The sequence below is a fragment of the Biomphalaria glabrata genome, chromosome 16 (assembly GCF_947242115.1).
Source record: "Biomphalaria glabrata chromosome 16, xgBioGlab47.1, whole genome shotgun sequence".
In the NCBI taxonomy this organism is placed as follows: Eukaryota; Metazoa; Mollusca; class Gastropoda; family Planorbidae; genus Biomphalaria; species Biomphalaria glabrata.
In genome coordinates this window covers 8,350,324-8,373,647 of record NC_074726.1, presented here as the reverse complement: position 1 = coordinate 8,373,647, position 23,324 = coordinate 8,350,324, and the positions used below count along the sequence as shown (strand labels likewise).

Below are 23,324 nucleotides of genomic sequence, written 5' to 3'. Positions count from 1 at the left end.
CGAGATCTGAGAAAATCATTTTATTGGTCCAAACAAATGGAAATTCTGTTTTGCTACAATTGTCCATCTCAGCATAAATAGTTGAACTAACAATATAGATGCAAATACAAACAATATTCATACACGAAACAAATACACACTCAAAAACAAACCAGCACTTTATGAATTAGCCTTCTTCTATGCGCTTCTCGGTAACGACAGACAACCTTGCAACACCCTGACTGAAAGTGGGATAAAGCAGTTTTTAAATCTTTTTGTTTTAGCCTTACTAGAGAGGAGATGAACACTTCGCCTTGATCTGATGTACCTGTGATTAAATGGGTGCGGATCGTCTTCAAGAATCGTGTGTACTTTGAAAAGGTATCGTGCATGAAAATGTTCTTCAAGAGATGGTAGCTGTGTTTTTTTAGCGGCCCCCGAAAGGGGAAAAGATGCTATTAGTTTTGTGCGAAATTTCTGTCTGTCTGTCCGTCTGTCCGTCCGTCCCATTTAGATCTCGTAAACTAGAAAAGATATTGAAAATCCGACATCACAATATTTTAGACCATTCAAAGTTCTGATGCAACGGCTACATTTTTTTTCCTGAAAGTGAAAAATCTAATTTTTAAAATCAGTTATGCAAACAGTTTTTTAAAGAGAAAAAGCTAATTAGTATGCATTATAAGTTAGACATGACTTAAAACGAATAGTAATCTTATAAACTTTATTTTCTTGAACATTTTTTTTTTGCGGATTCGAATAAGAGATGAGCCTTTTCAAAACAATTAAATTATTTATATGACTTCAGTTAGGCCTGGAGAGGCGCGGTAGCAAAGTAGTAAAGCACTTGTCTTCAGAACCGAGGTAAATCCTGGTGAAGACGGATATTCAACTTCGGAATCCTGGGCGCCTCTGAGTCTACCCAGCTCTAATGGGTACCTGACATTAGTTGGGGAAAAGTAAAGGCGGTTTGTCGTTGTGCTGGCTACATGACACCCTCGTTAACCGTAGGCCACAAAAACAGATGAACTTTACATCATCTGCCCTATAGACCACAAGGTCTGAAAGGGGAACTAATTAGGCCAGGTTCACATCTAACTTTGCATTCACTTGCACCTATCCTTTGATCTGCTACACCGTTGGGGCACTACACAAGATCTGTTAACCTTCTTTCTCCATTCTTATCTCTCATTTGTCTTTGATATAATTTCATTTGGATGTTCTTTCTGAAAATATTGAAGCCTGCCTGGGAGGACCACTTAGTAGGCCGATTTTAAGTTTGTGTTTCTACACAAACTGTCTTTGTAACCTTGTTTTTTAAATATATTCTTTACATCCAGCTACATGGACAAGAAAATTGACATTCGAAACAGAACAAAACGTGGAAAAATTAATATTAGCACATTTTATTTAAATAGTATTAGAAGTCATCTTGTCAACACCATAGAACTCCATTCTGTCACTATTTCAAAATCTATTCTTCAGCTTTACTTCAATGGAACGATTCTTTGTAGGGACAAAAGCTGTTTTCATTTACATAAGATCTTCAGAAAGTTGTATAGTCATACAATATAAGCTCAACTCGGCATAGTCGTCATATTAGGTACTCAATACTCTCGTGGGAAGTGCTGAAGATGGAACTTTTCCGACCAGCTGTTTTTTAAACAGCCCGATCAGTTACTGTCTTATTTTGTAGCTCATAATCCTAACTCCCAAAAGTCAATGAAACCACAAGTCAGTCATGAGTTACAGCCCCAAGAAGTATTGTACCACATGGGTTTACAGTCATTAGTTCTTGTCATAGGCAAGAGACACCTGTTACTTGTGTTATCAATTTGCCCGACGGCGCTCTGTCCCACTGGGACGGATAGACAATGCATCACTTTTAGTTAAGGTCTAGAGCACTATTGCCCAAAACTACGGCCCGCGGTCCACATCCGGCACGTGGCACGGTGCTAAAACGTCATACCACAATGCATAAGAAAGCTGCAGTTTATTTGCACTCAAATGCCGATTTTTGTGACACATATATCGAAAAGTTAATAGCCCCGCCCCCCCCCCCAGTAGAAAAATGTTTGGCGCCATCGGTCTAGAACAGTGTTTCCCAAACTGTGTTCCTCGGAACCCTTGTGTTACGCGGAACCTTAGTGTTTCGTGTCCCAGTCTCAGTTGACATTGCCTGATTTAATGTTCACCTCATGTTAAGACGTTGAAAAGACTCGTGAATTCCTGATGTAGAAAACAGGAAGCAGAATGAATAAAATTGACTTTGAGTTCAGTCAAGTCAGTTCAGTCAGTTCAGTCAGTTCAGTCAGTTCAGTCAGTCAAGTCAGTTCAGTCAGTTCAGTCAGTCAAGTCAGTTCAGTCAGAAAGAATCCTCTGAACGAGGTAGTTATGTATTATCCTAGAAGTAGCGACTTTGTTAGTTGAGTTGTAACTTTGAGTAAAGTAGTGTCCTTTGGTCCAGTACGGACTTCAGTATTTTGATAGTTTTTCTCTGGATTTAGAGAGTAAAGTAGTAACTGTGAAGTTTATTGTTACCCGCTGTGTTGCGGACGTTAGTTGTGATTTAGTCTGTAATTAATCATCTTGGATATTCAATACCGCTGTTATGTGGATGTAATTATGTTTCACATCGGAAGTCTTGATGTAACTGCCAATAAGGTGCAGTAGTGTTATTATCGTCATTAAATAAACATTATATTTGTCTGCCAAAGAGAACTTGAGTCAATCTGTAATGTCTGTGTCTGTCACGTGTCAACTGTGACTCCAGGAAGCACGAACCCAGCAGTCTACGCATTCGCGACACACTAATAGTAACCAGCCTCATGTGTAATAGTATAATACTACGTCAACGCACAACAGAACCTTTTACATACAGTGAGGCCTGAATAGGTGTTCCACGAACTTCTGGATAATTAACTAGTAGGCCACCACGCCAATAAACCTCTCTAAAAAAAATAAGCAAAGTGTTCCACTAAATTCTCAGAATGTGCGAAGTGTTCCGTTAAGAAAAAAGTTTGGGAACCATTGGTCTACTCTAGAGCTTCATCATTGTAATCTTGTATTTCATTTTGAATTCCTTAGAAGTACTCAGAGAGTTTAGCTAAATAAATTGTGCTTTATATTCATTAAAATGTCGCAAAACTTCACTCAATAAGTAGAAAATTTATTTCCCATTTTTAATATGAAACAAAATTAATTAAAGGTTTGGTTAAAAAAATAATTAATTACCAATAAATTATTAATTAATTGGTGAATTATATTTTTTTATTGATTTATGTTTTGTTAGGTACAACCAAATGATTGTGTACATTTTCGACATGATCCGAGAATGAGAGAAAGGTGTACACAAATTGTACCAGACAGTGTGAGTTGATATAAGCTTTGTTAAAATAATGAAGTCACACGAATCAGAATAAAAAACAAAGAAGACACGGAACCGAAAGCACTTCCTTCTTAATGCACGGGAAATAAACCTTGACCTTTCCACCCTAACAAGTGGACGCTTACTTAACAGAGTTAACTAACAGTAACACTGACGTCTTTGACTATCCCCCAGGAAGAGTCAATTATTTTATAAAGGAAAAAAAGGAATTCGGATCTCTAAATGAAATTAAGGTTCCGTTTGAGTCCAGGCAATGCAAATGTACTCAATTAGGATCGCGATCAATAGCTGTTTAACTTATGCATAGGTAGGTGTGGTTGTGTGTGAGCGTGCGTGAGTTCTATATGGACGGTGTACGATCTCTCTATAGACCTTGCAAAGGGCGTTTCGTGTTTTTTAACTCTTTCTCTCCGTAATTATTTTCCACGTTTTGAAGGAATTCTTCATTTGCTCATTACTATTTCACTACCCTGTTATGATTGGGCTTCAATAGCTTTGTTGTTTGTTATCAGAAAATGTTGTATTTGGTATAGAATTAAAGGGAAATGCATGCTCTTTTATATAACACAAAGGGAAGTTTATAAAATTAAACATTAATTTATTTTAACTCTTTCTCTCCGTAATTATTTACCACATTATAGTCGAATCAACGCTGGTATCGTCCGTTAGGAGAGAAAGAGTTAACGAGGTCAAAATCAACGATGGTATCATCGATTAGGAGAGAAAGAGTGAATTTTATTTTATAGTTTCGTTAGATTAGATCGATGTTCAGGAACAGACAAGCAGCCTTGTCTTGTTAGCAAACTAGTTCTTAATCTAAACCCATTGTTATTATTCATTGCTAGGGATTTCACAGGAGGATTAGTGGCCAGGCACTTGGCTTCCAAACCTAGGGGCTCGGATTTGAATCTTGTTGAAGACTGGGATTTTGAATTTCAGGATTTTCAGGAGGCCTCTTAGTCCACCAAAATTCTGATGGGTACCTGACATTAGCTGTGGAAAGTAAAGGCGATTGGTCGTTCTGCTAAACATGGCACCCTTGTTAACTGTTCGTCATAGAAACAGATGACACTAATAGACACTTAATCATTTGGCCTATGGATCGAAAGGTCTGATAGGGATACTTTACTTACTTTTAAGAGATATCAAAGTCTTGTATGGTTTGTGCGTTATGGCAATGAATGCATGACACTGATGGTCGGTTGTTAGTGCTGTCAACGAATAGTGTCGACACCTGCTTATTGAACGAATGTGAGTAGAATGTAGAATCTGCAAGACTTCCACAAACTATAATGTTTATTCTAAAAAAAAGGCGAATCGTTGACTGTCCGTGTCCATCACCCTATGTCCTACTTATCATCACACGTCCTTAAACTATCGCGTCATTGATTTATGTCCTAACAGTGCTATAACCAACTTTTGGTTGTTGTATTCTACATTGTCGAGACATTAGATTCTGTGGCTAACTGCAATATTGATTTTAATAAGGTATTGAACTCAAATCAGAAAATTATCGAAGTTGTAAGTATTTTAGATGTATAGAAAAACTCTGCTGTGACCAACATAGTCAGTCAAAACGAGATTCAAGAAGCCAAGTCTGCTGAGAGTAACTTGACGTAGTTTGAGTTGTTTTTATTTTGTGTGTTCGCGGGTGTGTTTGGTCGGGGGCTGGCTTTCTTCGCTGTATATTTCTTGGATGTTCCATTCAGAAATGAAGATTATTACATCTTAGCCAAAACTTCTTGCAGGATGGCGGAGTATTGCGTTGGGCAGAATTCGAACCCAAGGCCACCGAGACAACAGTCCAGAGCGCTTACTTGGCAGTCAAAGATTATTGCATATATATTTTTATTTTGCCAAAGGTGATCGATGTCGAATTTCATCATAATCTGTTCAAAGTATTGGATTTTATTTTGGTTTTTAAGTTATTGCATACGTTTTTATGATTTTGAAGCTGTTCTTTTTGCATTTTATGATATGAAGATAAAGCAAATTGACATCTGAGTTGGACTGTATAAAAAGCAACACAATCGAATAAGGAAATACAGAAAAGAGAGTCAACAGTAAGTTACCTGAACAGATCTACGCACATTTTGGTGTTGAAACTGGCGTAAATGATGGGGTTGGCAGCCGAGTTCAGAGGGGCCAAACTCTGGATAAAAGTGGACAGGGCAGCCGAATCCTGAGTGTTTGGTACATAGCCATAGACGCTGAGCAGGTCAAAGATGAAGTACGGCGACCAGCAGACTATGAACACTGGGGACAAGACATACAGGTTAACAGACATATGTGCAGGCATTATCTGGTCAAGCGTGAAGCAATCATACAAAACGGAAAAAGTGGCCATGCCAAATGGTACAGCAGATGGGCTTTAGACAACTATCAAAGATGAAGTCATTTCTACTGCTGTCTTTAAATAATCATTTAAAAAACAAAACCAACAAAAATTAATTAATTAAAGCCAGTGATGCCCAAACAAGGACCCCCGGTCCACATTCGGATCATGACGCGTTTTATTCCCAGCTCTTTGAAACATTTGCCCACATTTAAAAATGAAGCCGTTGAACCATTTAATTCAATCTTTTTTTTTTTCAGATGGAGAAGCTGATGCGGACAGTGACAAACATGTGGAAAAACGTTTAAGGCCTGTAGGCAGAAAAGAAAAAAAAAAGGAAAGGACTGGGCAACAGTGAATGGTAAGCAGTGAACAGTCACTTGGACAGTTTGGCTTTTGTTTTTTGTTTTTTGTAGGCTCAGATATTGGATACCTCGCGCTATCACTTGTCTTTTTACAGTTCCTCTTTACATGGTGGACTCTAAAGCTATATCTTCCTAGGCTATTTCTTCCTAAGCTATATCTTCTTAAGTTATATCTTCCTAATCTATATCTTCCTAAGCTATATTTTCCCAAGCTATTTCTTCCTAAGCTTTTTCTTCCTAAGCTTTATCTTCCTAAGCTATATCTTCCTAAGCTATTTCTCCCTATGCTATTTCTTCCTAAGCTATATCTTCCTAAGCTATTTCTTCCTAATCTATATCTTCCTAAACTATTTCTTCCTAAGCTAAGTCTTCTGAGGCCATGACTTACTAATCTATATCTTCCTAAGGGGCGGGGTGGTTGAATGGTTAAGCGCTTAGCTTTCGAACCGGGGTTCAGGGTTCGAATGTCGGTGAAGACAGGGATTTTGAATTTCGGGATTTATAGGGCGCCCCTGAGTCCAGCCAATGCTAATGGGTACCTGACTTTAGTTGGGGAAAGTAAAGGCAGTCGGTCGTTGTGCTGGCCATATGACACCCTGCTCGTTAACCGTTGACCAAAGAAACAGATGACCTTAATATCATCAGCCCTATAGATCACAAGCTCTCCTAGGGGAACTTATCTTTTATATTTTACTATATCGTCCTAAGCATTGACATGTATTTCTACTTTTGATTGGTCCTTAACGATTGCACCCGAATATAAAAAAAAAGAAACTTAAAAGGTTTATAGTTTTTAGCGTACTTTGGCTAGCGAGTCTATTAATCTATTATATATTTGTAAAATACCACTGGCTGACACATTCATTGATCATGAGATCTCTTAAATTGTAGTACGTATCCAATTGAAATTTCTTACACAGTGCTTTATTTGCCTCCCAAGTGCTCACTAAGAAAGGTTTTTAACAGATTCGCAACCTGGAAACTGAATTATGCAAATAACTGCAAGCTCTATCAAACCTTATATTTCTATAAATCTACTTCCTTTTTCATGTTTTTTTTTAAATTATCACAGTGTAAGCTACCTCTATATTACAGTCGCCATTGCGAACATAGCTCTGGAATACAGACCCCCCAGAACATCCACTGAAATAAGGCACAAGACGACAGTCCAAAGCGCATACCACAAGACCCTGATTGCCGGCCCTCCTGTTTCTGCTAGGATGTTATAATCGTTCATTCTGAGGGAAACCCCGAAACTTGCGAAACAAAACAAAATGTTTACCTCCACCCTCCTTCATCTTTTTATGTAAACCTTCAAGAAGACCTTTAAACGAGTCACGTGTTCATGGCCGCTAACGGACTCATGTCACAATAAAACGCCAAATGCAATAATAATACATTTTTAATAGTAACAGAAAAAGAAGATGTTATCAACTAGCTATGCAATGAATGTATGTCACATTTAAAAAAAAATTATTATCCTATCTTATACATTTCAGAAGTATTTTTTATTTCATAACATATGCACGTCAGTCTAGTTGATTTTGTGTTTTCTTTGTATTTTGAAAGTCTCGATGCAATCTATCCCATATCTGTATTTCCCAATCTGCGTACGTGACAATTTACATCCCACCTAGAACTAGATCTAGAGCCGGCGGTCAGTTATTTCAAGAAGCAATTTGCTGCTGTAATTGGTTTGATTGAGAGAAAAAAATAATCATTCTCCATTAAGCAGAATACTTCAGAGATTCGTGTTTATATACTTAAAGTTTATAAGAAAACAGATCAGACAAGAAACTAGTCCATTTTACATTCTTAAGTAGAAGTTGTTTTTTTTTAATTAAAAAAAAGCTTATATCAACTCTGTCTGTCTGTCTGTCTGGTTTCAAATTTCGAACACGTTAATTCTCCCATTTTCGATTCTCGGATCAAGTTGAAACTTTGCACACTTATTAACAGACCATGAATCAATTAAAAAATAACTAATTAGTCGATTAAAAGGTGATAATTAAATAATTTGGTTTGATATCGAAAATAGGAAATAAATCAACAGATATATGGCTGTAAATGTGAAGTTGTTCCCCTTTGATTAAAAAAAAAAAGTATATATTTAATATTTAGCTTGTTGTTTTAATTAAAACGAAAACATCCAGCATTACACACCAGAAGTATGACGTTACGTTCAGTCAAATATAATTATTTGTATGTGCTGTTTATAAGTATTGTAAGCGCCTCACTTTAAAAAAAGTTAACTGATAGCTCATTTCAAGTTTTAGAGAATTCGCATAAGAAGCAAAAGATTTGAACATTCAAGAACAGAAGTACATATAAGACGAAATCTCCGTCATGATATGGCAAAAGCATTGGCTCTTACATATTTTGTCACAACTGACTTGAAGTGGAGGTTAATATGTATTTAGGATTAAAGCTTGTTTGTAGTATATTAAAATCTATAAGTCAGTATGCATCAGTAAATGCATTGACTTGCTGGGAAAATATCACGGAATTACTAACGACTTATTCAAGAAATATTGAGTATTAGCTAAATCTTACATTGAGTGCCATTCGTGTAAAATTAATTTTTTCATTTTAAAGGCTACTCATAATTGTTACAAAACTACACCTAATACTTTATAGCATAAGCTCATGCGACTGTACTCTTATATAGGCACATTCTTACAGCTTAGAGATATATTTATTTATATTATAGGTTTTAACCATAGACTATATATTACATGGACTGCCAACTCTACGCACTAAGCCTATATTTTTCAATAAACAAGTCCCGTTCACGGAGGCGTCCTTGGTTGCATGGTAAATTGACTTCCGGTAGATTTTTTTTACTATATAAAGAAACCATTCCCGAAGATTTTATACCACCACTTTTACAGCAAATCATGAATGGAAACTGAACTGATATAGAAGATGTTACAAAGTTAAGTGTGCACAAATCAATTTCTGACTTAGATCTATAACTGTCAAGCTTTATAACTGATTTTCTTAGCCAATATAGACTAATTAGCCAAGCCTGTATTACGTTTATTTTCTTGTTTACGACATTGAATTGAGGTTCTTGTGAGAGCATAGCCTATATATATAAACCAAATAGTAAGACTTATTCAGAAGGATAACCCGGTACATTTAGATATATATGCTCTTACTTTAATAGTCTAAAATGACCTTACGTTTATAAGTTTTAAAAAATTCCTATATTGTGTGTAGGCCTAAAGTAAAGGTCTAGATGTAAAGTTTTCTCCGAGTTGAAAAATGTAGGCTAATAAAAGTATGTTTGGCCTATATATGGTGTCGATGATAAAATAGAAAAAGGACATTCTGTGATGTTTTATGGCAAGTTATTATAACACAGTGCAGGACAGGCCACTGTCCTGTTGCCTCATGTTTCTCACGGCTATGGCCGAATTTTGAATCCCGGTGCCCCCGTGCCTCATCCAGACTTGCTGATCTCCGTCTCAACAGGTCAGAGAAACCAAAAATTCTCGACCTGTATGGTGACATTTATGCACTACGCAATACAGCAGGGTTTCTGTCCAGGGCTTTTGAAAGAGAAGATTTGAGCCTCTCAAGCCCTCACTCAAATGGAGTTTTATGATGTTGACTTTTTATGCCCTTTTTTCCGTCTTGGTGAGAGTTATTGTAAGACTGAACTATTGACCTGCAGCTGTCGAAGTATTGACTAGCCTTTGTAATCATTACTGCGAACGGTAGTGAGAGCCGCATCGTCGTCAAACATCAGTTCCCTAATCAGGATATGTCGTCTCCTCGTTTTGGTCAAGCCAGTTTAAGAAGCCTTCCATCCGATCTACTGTGGATATATACTCCATCTTCCAAGGCGCTATGAGAGTACAGACGAAACAATTCCAAATAGTGTTGATGGCCAATATCCATCCTTGTTTTACCCTGCTCTTGATAGATAATACCGGTACCTAAAAGTCTTAGAGGAAGAACTGTCCAACTTTACAGTTCCTATCATGTGAAGCTGACAGTAGTTTCAATAGCTTATTTGGACAGACAATTTTCACTAGTAAAAACCACTTCTGCTTAGTGTGAGCATATTGCTAAATGAAGTTCATATTACTATTACTTTCTACTCAAGTCACCCAAGAGAAATTTTATTTAAAGCGAAAACTTTTTATAATGCACTTTTCGTTGTTTTTTTTTTTTACTAAAGGAGCATACTACTTACAAAAACCTGATTTGATTGTCACTAACTTTCAAATTGAAGGGGATCTACTACAAGTGAGATTTTTTTTTTACTTTCTCCAATAACATTGTGTTATCAATACATATATCACTTTAAATTACTTGAAATTGTGAAATAATAGGTAAAAAAAATCTCCTTAAGTACATGTTAGATTTAATCCTATGCATAAAATTTATTTACATTAAAAACAAATCATTAAAACAGGCCTAATTGTAGAGAACATTTTTTTTCTTGTGATTGCATTGATATCAGCTTTAAAGATGCTGTCCATTATTGTAACATAAAGTAGTCTTACATTTTTTATTAGCAAATATATATATTTATAACATGTCTAAACTAGTTTGAATTTCTTTTCTTTTTTTCTCAGCTGCTCATGAATTTTGAGATTTTACAGCTAATAGAGGAACAAATTTTATCTGCTTCCACTTAGACAAACAGCATGGAAATGTGCTATTGTAATGAGTAGAAGATATTTGTCATTTAGAGTATCATGTGTCATTGACTTATGAAAACAAAATGCAACAGCAAATTATCAGTCCACACATTTCAAGATGAGGAAAAGAACAGTATGAGCTACATTCATTTATGCATTATTTATACAAAAATGTATAGTCAACCCAGTCATCACTCCATTTTTTTTATGAAGCCAGTTACAGTTACCATGAAGGGATGAAATTTCAGATAATATTCTGTTTGTTTTATGAAATGAGAATAGGCCTACATCAGAAATTGAAATGGTCATCTTCAGTATTTAATGTTTCATCTAAAAATGAAAATTATATTAATACATATTTGATGTACAAACAAATGAAAACCATTCAAACACTTTTTCTTGTGAAGTATTAACTTATTATTATAGACTTTTACAGGAATGTATCTTAAGCTTGACTGAAAGAGAAAGTTGCTATAATTTAAATAATACAATTTAATAGTCTGAACATGTAACTAAAAATTGAATAATGCTAACATTTATTGACAAGTGAATATTGTAATGATGTGCTTTCTATTTTAATAATAATAATAATAATAATCTTTATTATCCGTAAAGAAATTTGTCTTACAATTTGTGCATTACCAAACAAAAAACATTATAACTATAAGAAACCAAAGTGTACATTCACACCAGACTCACTCATAATTTACATGTGACAAAGTTTGTACCAGATTGTTCTTATTTAATGATTTGATTGCCAGGGGAACAAAAGAGTGTTTGTGTCTGTTTGTCTTTGCTATCGGTGTCTTGTATCTCTTTTGTGATGGTAAAATCACAAAATCCTGACACAAAGGGTGATTCTTTATTTCAAGGATCTTGTTAGCTTTTTTATAGATGTTTGTCTCAAACAACTGCCCAAATGGGGTTTGTTTTTTGCCAATGATTTTGCCAGCAGCATTGAGGATTCTATTAAGTTTATTCCTATTTTTAATGCTCAGATTGCCATACCAGGCAGTGATATTGAAACTGAAAACATTGCAGATATGAGCGTGATAAAACATAGCCAAGGCCTTTTCGCTAACATTAAACGAGGACAGTTTTCTTAGTAGTAAGAACAATATTATCTTCACTTTCTTAATATTATAAACACAATATTTCCTGAAAAGATTTTTTTAAATTATAGAAATAATGCTCAAGTCTTCAGAAATGGTAGTTTTCAGAATCATCAAATCAAGGACAACATAGTATTCATGAACTTCCAGCTATCAGCAAGCTACTAGTAGGTATTATAGAGCACATTCTCCTCCAACTCAGAGGATCACAGGCACTGGACAAATTCTAGTACTGTTGATGGAATAGAAACAACATACATTAAATTCATAACAAGTCACCAATTCAATCTTAGTTTCATATAGTACCAAACTTCCATATGTTCAAGTCCTTTACGGATAAAATCAATACTGAAAACATCTAACAAAACACTTCCTTAAAAAGTATATTAGGAGTATAGTAAAGTATATTAGAGGTTTTACATAAAAAATGCTATGGGAACATATTATGAAACAAAAATATTACAAAAAAAAAAAGGAATAGTATAATAATAACAATATCTAATCTTTGACATTATATTCAGTAATATTATGAACATTTAATGAATCATTTAAATGCACTTGAAAGTGAAGGGAACAGATTTTTTTAAAAATTCAGGAAATTTTCTGCACAAGCATGCTGAGGTAACCCAAATAAAGAGAGTCATTGAATATTGTAATGAGTGTTTGAAACATAATTTTTTAGTGCATACATTAAAATATGAACATATCTTTGCAAATTTAAAGGGAGAATTTGAAGACTGCTTTTATTCTTTTTGCACTAAGATAAAAGTATTAAATTTTAAGCTGCCCTACTTACTGGAAGGAGGCCTGGTGGTTTAGTGGTAAAGCACTTGGCTTCCGAACCAGGGACCGGGGTTCAAATCCTGGTGAAGACTGGAATTTTAAATTTGAGTCTGAGTTCACTCAGCTCTAATGGGTACCTGACATTAGTTGGGGAAAGTAAAGGCAGTTGGTCTTTGTGCTGGCCACATGAAAACCCTTGTTAACCATAGGCAACAGAATGGTCAGAAACAGATGATCTTTACATCATCTGCCCTATCGATCACAAGGTCTGAAAGGGAAACTTTACTTTTTTTTTACTTACGGAAGTTTCGTAAGAAGAGTTTCTGGCATAACAAGTGAGTTTTGTGGCATTCATCCAATTGATAAACTCTTAGGAATAAGAAAGCATCATTTCTTCTTGAAATATACATCTGCGGAAAAGAAAAGAACAATTGCTTTTAATGTGAGCAATAATAAAATTCTAATTAAACTTTAAAAATCTCCAAAATATTTATAGTGACTTAGTTCAAAGAATTATGTAAAGACTTTCTTTAAACATTTTCTCAACTCATCTGACATCCTTTTCCACCAAGATAACTGGTTAATCTGTACTTCTAATTGAGAATTGTTGCATAATATATTTAATTTTTATGCAAGAAAGTATAATTTGAAGGAAAACACCTTAGATAACAAAAGAGTGGTATTGTCCTGCATGAGCCAATTATCACTTTAAAAATACCCTGCACAGGTTGGAGGGAATATAATATGTTTTATTTACAACATAACAACAATATTGTGTAAATATTCACCTATAAATTAGCTTTAAATAAAATAGCACATATGGATTCTTACAATTAAAATAGACTTACATAACGTTTAAAAATAAATTATTAATTACTTAAAAACTTACTGTTAAATGTATTTATACAGCTTCTGGCACTGTGTGCAAACTCCTTTGAAAACAATAATAACATATTGTGGCAGTATCTGGGTAAATACTTGAATCCACACATTGAATGGTAGCAATTAGAGCCCTTTGGGTATCATTCAACATACTTTGTGTACTTCTTTGGTAGTTAAGATCTAGATCTACAGTGAATAAATAGTACAATTTGGTACCTACTGCCTACTGGAATGTGTGAGAATAATGAAAAAGTAAATAGAACCGATTAGAATGTCTAGTCCAATCTAGTATAGTTGTTTATATCTAGGCAAGATATGAGTTGTGATCAAAAGAGCTAGATCTAGTACATGAGTAGGGCCTATGTTAATGGGCAAGGCTGTAGACAGTAGAATTGCTCATCAGAAACATTAAATCTGTAGTGTATAATCAGTGTATAGGAATAGATCTAAATCTAGATACAGATTCTAGATCTTATATTTATAAGAGTCTAGGTCTATTATTATCAAACAAAATATATATAGATAATATTAGATATAAACTAGATATAGATTAGAGTCGTTAGTACAGATAAAGTAGATCTTCAAATAGTTTAAAGAACGATCTGTGACACTGTGAGCCAAGCACTTCAATCCCTACTTGACTACTTCCATTCATGATTCACATATCATAATGAAGAAGCTAAGGCTAAGGCTAAGATAAAAGTAGTAAGACGAAGTTTTTCAAGTTTAAGTTAACAAGTCAGATTAATCATCATGTTGATCATCATCATGCCATGATCAAAGTAAGATGAAGCTGATCATCTAGACTTCAGATTTATCCTAGATCTAGTCTAGAGTCGACTAGAGCTAGATTCTATATAATAGGGGGCCTATATTATACTATATAGATTCTATATCTTGATTCTCTGGGTTTATCAGACACACAAAGATGATGAATCTAGCAACTCGGCGTTCATAATATTTTTAGTCATAATTTTGATAGGAGTACTATAGGCATAGCCAGATTTTTATAAAAACAAATTATTATTTTACAAACTTAAAAATGGGCATTTACATAAATAGTGCTGATATATATATATATATATATAGTAGTGTGTTGTGTGTAAGGTCGTATTTGTAGATAAAGTTTATAGCCGTAGCTCGAGCCTAGGTCACTACATCTGGGTGAAAGTCTACATGTTAATGTGTATTGTGTACAATCACTTTCTATTGAAGTAGAGCCTAATGATTCTAAAATTTTATTGGGTGAAGAAATATTCGAAACAATATCAGATCTTTTTATAGCTTTTAGAAGAATTGGATGTTATTTGGGATTCTAGTTAGTTTAAAAAACAACTATATAAAAACTTGAAGTCCGAAATTTTTACGCAGATTTTTCAGTTATATGTTTTTTTATGGTTGATTTTACATTACTATAGATAAAAATGCACATTATCTTGAAATTAAAATCAAATTGAATACAAAAAAATATTTGTAGATCTGAACAAAAGTTGGTAAAGATGTAAGATTGTAGGCTTATTGACTCATTATATTGATATTTTATTTAGAATGACTCATTCACAGACTTAACTTAGGCCTATATCACCCATTATATACAAAGTTAATAAATGACACTCTCAAAAATGTATTGACTCTTTCAGTAAATCGCTTATCACATTTAAAATATACATATTAAAAATAATAATAATAATTATCAAATGTGATGAAAAAAATAAGAAAAACAAATAATCCAAACTGGCAGCACCAATTAGCAGACAATTAATGTCGTAAACAAAAATACACGAAATACAGGCTTGGCTAATTAGTCTTTATTGGCTAAGAAAATCAGTTACAAAGCTTTATAGTCACAGATCTAAGTCACAAATTGATTTGTGCACACTTACCTCTGTAGCATCGTATATGACAATTAAGTTTCCATTTATGATTTGCTGTAAACGTGGAGGTAAAAATCATCGGGAATGGTTTCTTTATATAGTAACAACTTCTACCGGAAGTCAATTTACCATGCAACCAAGGACGCCTCGGTGAATGGAACTTATGCTTAGTTTCCTTAGTGTTGGCAGTCCATGTAATATATAGTCTATGGTTTTAACATTCACGTCGAGACTGGGTACGCAGAGGTTCCAACGAGCTTTTCTAAGTACAAGACTCTACTACTGATCCGAACCTGACTCACCCTACACCCCCATAGACGCCGCTGCTAAGGATAATTAGCATAGGCTTAATTACTGTACATATTTTTAGACCCTTTTGCTCTGTCATAATAACTCAAATATATTTTTTTATGTCTCATTAGTACGTCTATAAATCAACACATTGTGAAAGACATGTCCTGACATTTTATTTTATGCACTAAGATTTTTTTTTCACGGAAAAACCGGTTAAATATTTCACCTTGCTTTACATTTTTTTTTAAAAGCAAGAAAATGGTTTTTTTTATCTTTAATTCTTCTAGATGAAATATGTATATGTATATGGTTTTCCTTGTAAATAGAACAATCACAAGAAATATATAGGACAGCTCAAGTTCAGAGAAGACGTTTTTCGTATTTCTTATCTTATCAAAAACGTCTTCAACATTTTTTTGTTACCATTAAACATTGACGTCCAGAGATAACTATTATTTTATATTTTAAAAATAAACTATGCAAACAACTTTTTTTTTTCACAAATCTTATTTAAACTTATTCTGTTTATCTGTCTGTCTGGTACACATTTTTTACACTTTTTTTTTCCTCTTAATTCCCATTCTTGAATCAAGTTCAATATTTATACGTTTATACCTTGTTGAAAACAAATACATGAATCAATTTAATAAAACATTGGTTAATTAAATAGCGGTAAATAATTGAGGTTTTTACTTTAGAAAAGGGAGATGAAACATGCAGCTTTGAGGGATATGTCACTAATTGTGCGGTTCTTTCTCTTATATAAGCATTCCTTTTTTAATCTATTTTTTATACCTCGCTTGTTTGCGACTTTAGTAGGACTAACACACTTTTCAAAAGAACAGCGTAAAATTTTCGTCTGATCTTCATTGCTCCCCATGAATTGTTACAGCACCCTTCTGGTCGGTATCGAATATTTGAAAAGAACTTGTAGCCTACCTACTGGTAAAATCGACCATATATCTGACTATCGTTTGGATAATGAATTTACCACTAACGATACTATACATAAAACTAAAATGTTATTTAACCTTGGTCAGGCCAATAATAGAATATGCATCCTCCGTTTGGGACCCCTCAACTCAAGAAAACATTAAGGAACTGGAACAGACACAAAATAGAGCAGTGAGATTCATAACAAACGAATATTCACATTTGACTAGAGTAACACCTTTAGTAAAATCACTAAATTTAGAAAGCCTTCAGACAGAAGACTCAAAAGTAAAGTAGCAATTATACATAAAACATTGAACCATAATCATCAAATACAAAAACAAAATTTAATAAAATACTCTGAAAGACACAAAGATAAAGGCACATTCCTCGTCCCATATGCTAGGACAAATTTGTACAAATACTCCTTCTTCCCTAGTGCTATTAGAGCATGGAATGGTTTGCCTAAGCTAGCCAGGAAAACCAGTGACTTGGCAGAATTTAAGTCATTGGTTAATATGCATGACTGAATGCATGACGCATAGGAAGTAATCATTTCCTTTTTTGAAGTAACGTCTGTATTATATAAGATAAGAAAATATATACTATTATTGTATAAAGTCAGTAATATGCATTCAGTAAATTGTGGGTAAATGATACTAAATATATCAAGGTACCACGAAGAGAGAACCAAGGAGTGCCATTCCCTAGTCTAAGGCTTGACTGCAAAGAGGAGAAACTCTCATCGGAGAAGACTAAAATATAAGGGCACTGTTACACAGTCATTAATAGACAGGATTATCTCCCTGCGGAGTCAAAGGGAAGAACGCATTTCTAGGAAAGAGCACTAGAGATATTCAATCAGTGGAGCAGATCCAAATGGCACTAAAGCTGGGATCAGTGCAGTATGGGGCAAACATTTCTGAAAAGTCTAAACACTCAGACGTGTCCATTGCTTGGTGGTAGTTTGACAGGAAGGATCAAGCAACTTCAGCCCGCATTTAAACTGGTCCATGTCCAATTTGAGACTTTTTCTCTACGATCAGTGAATATAGTGATTACTGACGTGGACACTTGCTGGTAGACTGATTTGATTTGATTTGATTTTGATTTTGGGCACATCGGCACAATTTAGGCCATGTCGTGCCTGCAGTCCCTCAAGGGCCACTCTCCCTCCACACAACAAGGGTGCTGGTAGACCAGGGGGATGTTGAACACATCCACTATACATGCAGGGTCCTAACTTACACTTAGATTTAGATCCTCCTGAACCGTTCGGCGGCCAATCCCCGGATGATGGTGTTGGACCAATGCCAACAGGACGTCCAACGCCCGGTGCAAGCCAAGCCTTTCAATGCAAAGAAACCGACCCTAATTGGTACATAGAACGGAAGAACTCTGGACTAATGCGGTAAACTGGCAGGGTACTAAACGAAAATAGAACTATTTTCGATGTTGGACGTGATATTGAACTGATGTAAGTGGTTGTCTCCTCTTGTACGGAGACACAGAAACTCTAAAACAAAAACCATTAATGACTTCTTTCTGGATCGTGCTGTAAGACGCTAAGTCTTAAGTATGAAGTGTCAGTGCATAAAGAATTAGCAACGTTGACCAATGGTGGAGAAAATCTGAAAGGGTGGGCCATGGCGGGCTTAGTTTCACGATCAACTATTACAGAAGACTTTGCGTTCGGGAAGAGCTGAACAACTTTGTTGCACACTTGTTGCATAAGCGCCAACAATTCACACTTCGCAGTGTTGAAAACTGACAACTCGATTTTCTACAACTTTAAACTTCTCTTCCCATTAGTCGATTAGTCGACCTTCCTCGCATCATCCCTTTATTTTCGAGATGATACAGTAATCCAGTCCTCGTGTACGGACTGTCATTGACATATTTATTCTCTATGTAAATTTCTCTAACGCCTGGAGATATTCTGAGGTGACAAGAAAAACATCTCAACTAAAGTGAAGTAGTCCAATTTTGGAGGGGGGGGGCGTGGGGGCGGCGCCTGACTCCCTACAACCCACTCATTTTTTTTCTTTCCTCCGCCGTTCTCTCTGACCATTTTGTGTATGTATGTCTACAAATGTGTGTGTGTGTGTCACTCACCAAGAACTATTACCAGGGTCATCTTTATAGTTTTCATCTTGGCACGGGGAATAACTCCTCTGGAACTTGCAGATCCGTCACGGAACCTTGAGTTATTGGCCGCTACGTACAGCTGCCCGCCTGGAGAGATACAAGAAAAATATTAAGTTAGTTTTAGTGGTGAATTTGTTCACCAGCCAATATCTGAGTTAGTCTTGGTGGTGAATTTGTTCACCAGCCAATATCAGGCCCACAAAAAAATAAAACAGCAGCGTAAATGGAAGGAATTAAAAGAGTGATTTGTAAGAATCGAGAATAGAAATGTTCTTAACATTTTCATTTCTCTTTGAAGTAATTAGTGAATTAAGTTATAGAAGCGATTAAATCATAATGAAATCTTTGGGGATTCATCATATCTGATACACAGAACACTTTGGGAAATGAGGTATACACTTTGTTTATTAAATGCTACACAACAAAGCTGAGGTAATATATAAAAAATGAAATGTCTTGTTTCCTATACAAAACAACTCATGGAGATTGCCACGAGAAGCTAGACTCTGTCGAGGACATTGAACTGTAAGGAACTCAATATTTAAGAGTATAAAGGTTATTATGTCTCGGCTAAGATCGACTTGTCCACTCTACAATTATAACCTTCCATTGATTATTGCACACTGTAAATTTTATTGTTTCTGAAGCCAAATCAACAAATGAATAGCAAACGAGCTACAAAATTTGGTTTCAGAGGGTCCACGCTTCTATTATTGAACTACAATTGAGTGCCATCAGCTTCTTTTTTTAACCTCCCCTTCTAAGTTTTTGCTGGAGTTACTGGACTTCAGCTTTTCTATAGTTTTTTATTACTTCCCTTGGGTACAATGTCTATAGACTATTTATGATGTAGAGAAAACTATTGGTCTTACCAAAAATGGTTTATGGAGAGATCTAATTTATCAACCTCACTTAGTTGTAGACACAGGGCCGGATTTAAGTATGCGGAGGTTCCCGGGGCAGGATTTTTGTGGAGCCCTACTTTAATAAAAATCAACGTATGAAGGAATATACTTATATCGAAAAACATACTTAATTTTATATATAAGGGATGCGGATTACATTCATATTTTAAAAATAATAATAATAATATGCGTATTTTAGTTTTAAAAAATGACTTGATATTTCTTCATCTTCACAAAGTTCGATATTAAATAAGTAAGAAACAAAACACCTGAACAAAGATATCTCTATCTCTCTATCTCTCTATCTCTCTATCTCTCTATCCATCTCACATCGTGTGGACTGTTAGCTTGAGGGAGGCTTTCAATGTTTGAGGGAGGATTTGAAAAATTGTTCTCTTCGGAAATTCCCAGCCCACGGACTGTAGAAATATCTTTTAAACATTCGTTTCGGCATTGCTCTAGTCTTAAACAGATACTAATACTTATAGATCCAATCATCCATGTCCTATAAATAAAACATAGTGTGACGTAAGAACTTCAGAGAAAAAAATGTTGGACAAATCTTGATGAAACTTATGAGAGTTCCTTAGTTCATGGCACTAGGCCGTAGTAAATGTTAAAAGCACACCCTCACAGCCAGCACGGGCAATGTCGTGTATTTTTGCTAACACGTTAAATATGAAAGAAGCCCTAGGGAAGTCTGGATGTTTAAAGCCCTAGGGAAGTCTGAATGTTTAAAGCCCTAGGGAAGTCTGGATGTTTAAAGCCCTAGGGAAGTCTGGATGTTTAAAGCCCTAGGGAAGTCTGGATGTTTAAAGCCCTAGGGAAGTCTGAATGTTTAAAGCCCTAGGGAAGTCTGGATGTTTAAAGCCCTAGGGAAGTCTGAATGTTTAAAGCCCTAGGGAAGTCTGGATGTTTAAAGCCCTAGGGAAGTCTGAATGTTTAAAGCCCTAGGGAAGTCTGGATGTTTAAAGCCCTAGGGAAGTCTGGATGTTTAAAGCCCAAGGGAAGTCTGGATGTTTAGGTCGTGAGTATATTCCAGGTCTCGTCGTGGTATCTCCGTGGAAACATCTGTTAGGGAAACAGCTAGGCTAACTGGGATAGAACACTGCCTCTAATGGACCCCCACAGCACGTTGTAGTGAACAAACACAGCGCATGGGGAGTCCTGGTCCTAATAGTTACACTGTTCCAAACGAGGGTCATACATGTGATGATGTCCCTCCCACAAATAGTGGCGGTACATTATAGGACCGCATAGGTACCCCTCGTTAGCTCGGCCTCCGGCATCACATATAGTGAGGAACCCAGATCTGGCTTAAGGAGTCTCACGATAAAAGATATGATTAAATGACCATCTAGTTGATGGGGAACCTTCGGACAGAGGGATCGGTAAAGAGCCATCTCTATTTCCTGGCCTCTGGGTAAAATCTTTCCCGTTGGTAAAGAGTCATAATAGGGTGCAAACTCGATCCTTAATGTTCAAGTCTGATGTAAGCTTTCTATTTGGCGGCGATGCTGGAAGAAAAACAGATCTTTATCTGTAATAGACATACATACAGTACGTTTTCCCAGCCTTATAAATAGTTTATGATATAAATAGTCGTTCAGGCACACTTTACGCACCTTCTTCTCAAGTCTGGGTCTATTGTTCTATTGGCCTATCATAAACATTTTATAGAGGCCTACTCAGAGTCGACTTGGGTAGGGGTCAAATTGAGGCGGGTTAAAAAATGTTTAAATCTATTATTCATTAGTTGTTAAAAGTTTTAAAAAAAAATCGATCTTAAGAAACATTCACCTGCTTTATAAAGGAACTATGAAACAGTCTACTGCTTTATAAAGGAACTATGAAACAGTCACCTGCTTTATAAAGCTACTATGATATGACACAGTCACCTGCTTTATAAAGGAACTATGGTCTTTTTGAAAATAGTATTTATTTTTATTTTACTGCTTTCGTTGCTAGTGACAATGGGCAAGGGATAGAAGATAGCTTTGGACAAGAAAGGTAAACATTATTCATGACAACACATACCAAACAATAAACAATTTAAACACACACACACACACACACACACACACACACACACACACACACACCGAGAGAGATATATACCTAAGATGAACTCAGACACTAAATGCAACAAACTACAGTATGTAAATAATAAGAAAACATAACGTAAATTGCATATAAGTTGCTGGATAGCCATGCACCTCTTGTCACTTGTACAGTCTCAGTTAGGCCATCTGCACCCTGGATGACGGAAGACATAAAGACTGCCAAACTTATTCGCCGACGTGCCGAACGAACATTTCAAAAGACAGGTCTGACGATACATCGACAGATCTACATCCCCCCCCCCCAAAAAAAACAAGGTGAACCGCAGGATTAGAGACGCAAAAGCTCGTCATATTCGACAAAAACTCGAAACTTCTGACTCATCCAAGGAGCTCTTCAGGATCACCGCTGAAATGTTAGGGGGAGCTAATAACGAACGTTTGCCGTCATCTATCCCAGTATCTGAACTCCCTGTTTCCTTCAATAGATTCTTCATTGGCAAGATGGAGCAAATGACATGCCATCCCTCTCATCACAGCTTGACCACTCTTCAAACTTTCAAAATTCTCTCTTTTGCGATTTTCAGAGTGTCTCTGAAGATTATGTCAAGAGTATTATTTAAAAAATGCAAAATAAGTCATGTGACCTTGATCCCATTCCAACTTCCTTGCTCCTTGAGTGTTTTGATGAGCTTGAAACTACAATTTCTAACATTGTGAACTATTCACTGACTACAGACATTCATACTCTCCCGCCTTGTCTACTGCAAGGCCGTGCTAGCAGGTATACCCGATGTCAAAATAGCCAAGCTGCAACGTATTCAGAACAACGCCGTACGTATAGTCGTAAGAAAATGAAGACGAGATTCTGCTACTACGCTCCTTCGCACGCTCCATTGGCTTCCTGTGAAAGCGAGAATCGACTACAAGGTGGCGACAATTTGTCATCAGTATATCTACAATAAAGAAATGCCCTTGCACTTTAGTAAACTGATTACTCCATATGTCCCCTAGAGAGCCCTGCGCTCAATGGACTCAACGCTTTTAGTGGTGTCACGTTTCTCCCTCAAAAGCTACGTTCTGCGGGCTTTTTCAGTGCACGGACCAAAGGATTGGAACTCACTCCCCATCGATCTCAGACAGACAACATGCTACACTATTTTCAAGAAGAACATTAAGACCTATCTGTTTAAAACTTTTTTAGATTAGTTTGTCATTTTAGCTGTCGTGTTTGTGTTTGTAATGTTATTACAGCGCCTTGAGCCTACATTTTGTTTGTTAACAGCGCTTTATAAATAAAATTAATATTATTATTACTAAGTTGGATCAAATGTAAATATATATTACACATTAAATTATTATTATTTATTATTATTATGAACTACTTTTTGTAATGTTACATAGACATATATGAACTAAGCCGAATGGTTATAATGTATCATCTAGGGATGTTCATGTTTAACGTTGTCGGTTGCTATGTATGTTACAAAGTGTTAACCTTGTCTGTGTAAACATTTGAAAATATCATTTCATTGTAAACATGTACATCCTCAGAGTTTTTTTTTTTTTTTTTTTGGTCTAGCCCTGAATCCCTGGCGTGACGTCTGTTTT

At 35.7% G+C, this 23,324-nt stretch overlaps 1 protein-coding gene and 1 long non-coding RNA gene across 3 annotated transcripts in view; both read right to left on the bottom strand.

The window, feature by feature from the left end:
* LOC106068352 (cardioacceleratory peptide receptor-like) overlaps nucleotides 1-23,324 on the bottom strand; it is a 165,915-nt gene that overhangs the window by 1,142 nt on the left and 141,449 nt on the right. Inside the window, exons 7-8 of the mRNA XM_056013997.1 lie at nucleotides 18,716-18,835; nucleotides 5,440-5,623 (exon numbers count right to left, since the gene is read on the bottom strand). Coding sequence (XP_055869972.1) covers nucleotides 5,440-5,623; nucleotides 18,716-18,835 — 304 coding nt within the window. The remainder of the gene's footprint in view (nucleotides 1-5,439; nucleotides 5,624-18,715; nucleotides 18,836-23,324) is intronic.
* LOC129923374 (uncharacterized) lies at nucleotides 10,676-14,372 on the bottom strand. Of its 2 annotated transcripts, none has more exons than XR_008775340.1 (3): nucleotides 13,495-14,372; nucleotides 12,919-13,027; nucleotides 10,676-12,066 (listed from the first exon to the last, which is right to left on the bottom strand). It is a non-coding gene; the product is annotated as an uncharacterized LOC129923374 (long non-coding RNA). The 2 variants fall into 2 exon arrangements; XR_008775339.1 differs by having other exon boundaries at nucleotides 13,507-14,372.